The sequence below is a fragment of the Psammomys obesus genome, unplaced genomic scaffold (genome assembly GCF_907164565.1).
Source record: "Psammomys obesus unplaced genomic scaffold, mPsaObe1.curated_primary_1811, whole genome shotgun sequence".
In the NCBI taxonomy this organism is placed as follows: Eukaryota; Metazoa; Chordata; class Mammalia; order Rodentia; family Muridae; genus Psammomys; species Psammomys obesus.
Window position 1 is genome coordinate 9,011,051 of NW_026592548.1, and position 4,126 is coordinate 9,015,176.

The 4,126-nt window shown below is 39.9% G+C and overlaps 1 protein-coding gene across 2 annotated transcripts in view; it reads right to left on the minus strand.

The window, feature by feature from the left end:
- Adgrl4 (adhesion G protein-coupled receptor L4) overlaps nucleotides 1-3,475 on the minus strand; it is a 119,782-nt gene extending 116,307 nt beyond the window's left edge. For both annotated transcript variants that reach the window (XM_055614263.1, XM_055614264.1), the window contains exons 1-2: nucleotides 3,392-3,475; nucleotides 1,983-2,132 (exon numbers count right to left, since the gene is read on the minus strand). In XM_055614263.1, the coding sequence (XP_055470238.1) occupies nucleotides 1,983-2,132; nucleotides 3,392-3,413 (172 nt within the window). In that variant the 5' untranslated portion in view covers nucleotides 3,414-3,475. The remainder of the gene's footprint in view (nucleotides 1-1,982; nucleotides 2,133-3,391) is intronic.
- Between the last annotated feature and the right edge of the window lie 651 nt (nucleotides 3,476-4,126).

Sequence of the window (4,126 nt, forward strand, 5' to 3'; positions counted from 1 at the left end):
AAAAAAAAAAAAAAAAAAAAAAAAAAAAAAAAAAAAAAAAAAAAAATCAAATTCTGTGTTGATCATGATTATGTGGTGATTTGGTCCTGAAAAGAGAACAACTTCTATTTTGAAATCACTTGACATCTATATAGCTGAACCTAGATATTTCTTACTGACAAAGATGCACAAGAAATTAATGTATCTATTTAGAGATGAAAAAGCCAACAAAGGATCTTCATAGTCAACGTATAATCTATACTTTTCAGTAACTGAAAATGTAATGTTTTAAGCTTAATTTTAAAGAACATATTAGCACACCTACTGACAAAGGTCTTGAAAAGAAGAAAATTAATCTTCAGCAGTTTTACAAACCTGGATAATGACTACTAAATCAAGTGAATTCGGAAACTTCATTAAATAGAAATGGCAGTGGTTTCAGAAACTACAGTGTGTGTTGGAACATGTATTTTCAAAGAAGTCATGAAAGTCATGATTATCAGCTCATTGGTTGTCAAAGGCCCAAACCAAAAATATATTGATGTTGTTGATGATAATCATGATGGTAAAAGTATCTAAATCACAGAATGGTAATGGTGTTTATAAGTGCTACAGAACAATTTGCAATGATTAGTGGGAAAGCATGCTGATATATTGAAAGCAATATTTTGAAGGTCATTCAGCTATCAGCTTGCCTTAATGTTATTCAATTAACTACACAGTAAAAAAAATCTATGATTATTTATGGAAAGTATTTTGTAGTGCTTGTAGAATAGTATATTACAAATTCTGGCTGGATGCAAGAACAGAAACGGCTGATCTAATGCACCATTAAGCAAACTGCATCTTTGCTGTATATTTTTTAAGCATTAAACTAATTATGATGAGGTTTGGATTTTACTATATACTGCATATTTAATCTTTGTAAGAGCCTATCAAGCGGAATCACGAGATGCAACTTGTTTGGGTTATAGGCAACAACATGCAATGTTAACAAAGTACAGCATCCTAGCTTAATTAGAAAAAGTCCATGTGCTCTTAAGTACATTTAGGAGTACAACACCACATCACTCTAATGTGAACTTTGTATTTAATTATATTTGAAACTAGTTTATATGACTTGCAACATTTCCCCCTCTTCTCCATATCTCTGTATAGACCTTTCACTAATGACCTACATACAGGTAACCTATGTTGAGGATGACAGAGAACAAGAAAGAGGACATGAGTCTTGTTGGCAGGTGGAAACACTGGCTGGCATTATCATAGCTAGAAGTCATTCCAGTTAGACTGTCAGGCGGCGTTCATCTTATCCAGTCAATTCTCTGAACTGAACCTTACAGCGAAGCCTCCTACCAGGCTCTGTGCACCACCATGATATTCTATGGGCAGAATCTATTTTAGAAATCCCTTCTCACCTCTTTCTTTACTTCTCTCTTTCCTTCCATACTTCTACCCCCTTTCTCTTTCTTTCTCTCTCTTCTTTACTCTTTCTTTTTTTCTCTACAGTTCTCTTCTTTTCTCTTTCCTTCTGAAAGGATCTGTGTTGGTGAGTTTGCCCCCAAACCCACAATCTTTCTGCTACCCTTCCACAAAGTATTCTGATTATAAGTGTGTACCACGACAACACAACTCTCTTTCCTACCCTTAACATCGAACTTGAATTTAAGTAGTTAGCTACCACAGAAGACATCTAAGGAGCCAACATAGACTGGGTTTGTGAGCTGTCATGCTAGAAATGCTTTTCTTTGTACCTGGACTTTTTGGGTTCATGACAGAGCAATCTTTAACTTTCAAAACAAAAAATAAGATGGATAATCAATATCAATACTCAGAATACATTTTGACGTAAGAAGTTCATTCTTATTGGTAGGTTAGCTAATTTTCTTCTGAGTCACACAAGCTTAACAGGATAGGTGAAGCAAGTTCATTTCTGGAGAGCAGAAAGGGGTCACCTCAGAGCTGAGCCTCACAAGCGATCAGAAGAGATCAGGATTATTTACCTTCACAGATCGTGACGCCATTCCCTGAGAACCCCAGGCTGCAGAAGCAGGCTTCCACACCACTGTGGATTTCACACTTGGCATTTGGGAGACACGGTGTCTTGGTGCAATTTTGTGTGTAGGAACAATTCAGCAAAGTGGAAAAGCCCACTAAATAAAATCAAAACATAGACCTGTCAAAATTAGGAGACGTCCTCATCCTTTTGTTAAACACCCATACTCCAGAAATGCTCTTATTTATTTTCATCTAGACAGGTGAAGTATAAAAATTTTCCAGTGACTTATTTAGCCAAATCACAGCAGAAAAGTGAGCAAACCTAAAGATTAAGGACTACATCATAAATTTCGGTAAAACTAAAAGATAATGGAGAAAAAAAAATTCCATGAGCTCATCCTGTCCTGGAAACTCAGTATCACTCTTCATTGGAGCGAGGAGGTCACTTTCAAAGGTATTGCCTGATTGCAAAGCACTTTCCTTCCATGGCTCTCGGGGTTACTTTTTCCCTTTAGAATCAAGGTAAATTAAGTATGTGTGTCTCTACAACCTAAATGATGTATTTTTAAGATTTCACGTGTTATATCTAGGAGAAGAAAAGCACATTTCTTCCCTTCTCCTGGTGTTCTGGCGATTGTTATTCTGCCCTTTTAAAGACAAAAAAAAATGTCTTTTAAGGTATCTTGTATTAGGAGAAATTAAAACAATTCAACACACTGTTTAAAGATTGATCTCAGCCACAGAACATTCTGCCCAACATGACAAACAAAATTGTTTTGAGGACTGTTAGGAAATGATAAGCAAAATCATAGGCTTTCTTTTCATTGTCTTGTTCCAGACCCACGTAAGAGCAAGCTTGGTAGGAACAGGGATGAATCACAAAGCCATTGTTGAGAAAACAGTCATCTTAGATAAATTGTCCTTATCTGGTACCAAGAGATTCTTACAAAATCAGTTCTAAATCCCAGCCCCACAGAAGACTACATATACTTTCTAGATCTGAATTAATTTGCCTTCAAAGATGTGATATATTATCTCTCCCCACGCATCACCAAAACAGGGTTTTAAATGAATCCAAAGTTCAGGCAGGCAGTAGCCTTAAAAATGTCAGGGAGCTTCTCTCAAGCTTTTACTGCTTAGATTTCCCAGGTTTCTCGGGGTCGATCACAAGAAAGGTCAAAGCCTGAGACTTTGGGGACTTTCAGTATTTCTCCAGGAAGAATAAAGAGGTAATAGTCTTGGGTCGTAGGTCCCAAAGTCCAGAGTGGAAAGGCCAAGCAGAAAAACATCCTGTGAAAGCTTGTTTTCCTTGGAGACCTTGCCTTGACACTTGAACCCCAGGTAGTGAAAAGTCGCGATCCCTGGTTCCCTGCAGGTGGGCGCTCTGCAGCCTCCCTGGCCCAGCCCAACTCACCTAGAAGCGGGAGGAGTCTCATTGGAAGCCGAGGAGCCGCTCAAGGCAGGAGTGCGGGTCTATCCGGAGCTGGGCAGGCAAGACAGGGTCCCCTGCTCAGTCCCCTGTGACGCACAACTTCCTCCTGTCACTTTCCGGCTTCTTTTGTGTGACTGTGTGCACGGCCCAGAATCTGCAGGCCACGTCCGGCGCCAGGCCCCTTCACCCAAACAGCCTGGGCTCCAGTCCCAGCAGCAGTGGCCACAAACTCCCTGCTGGACCACAGGTGGGAATCTCCCAGGAGCAGCCACCAGTGTCCTCTAAAGCTTGTGCTCTCAGATCTGACAGACCCACTGGAAGCGGAGGACCTCTGACTCCCTGAGAGCTGTCCTAAAATGAAAAGGGGTCAAGAGGACACTCAGGGGCCCAGGTTTGTCACTGCTCAGTTTCAACCCTACCGAAGACTCAAAGAACCGGGAGTAAAACTGTGGTTAAAGAAACAGAGTGAATTCTGATGAGACCTAATTGACTAGGATCAGAAAGAAGGAAAAGAAGTTCTCCCCTATCAGTGGACTTGGGGAGGGGCATGCATGCAGAGGGTGGAGGAAGGGAGGGATTGGGATGGGAGGAGGGAGGGAACCACAAGGGGGATACAAAGTGAACAAAATGTAATTAATAGAGAATTTAAAAAAAGAAAAAAAATCGAAAAAAAAAAGAAACAGAGTGAAAAGGAGAGCAATAATAGTAAAGATTAGC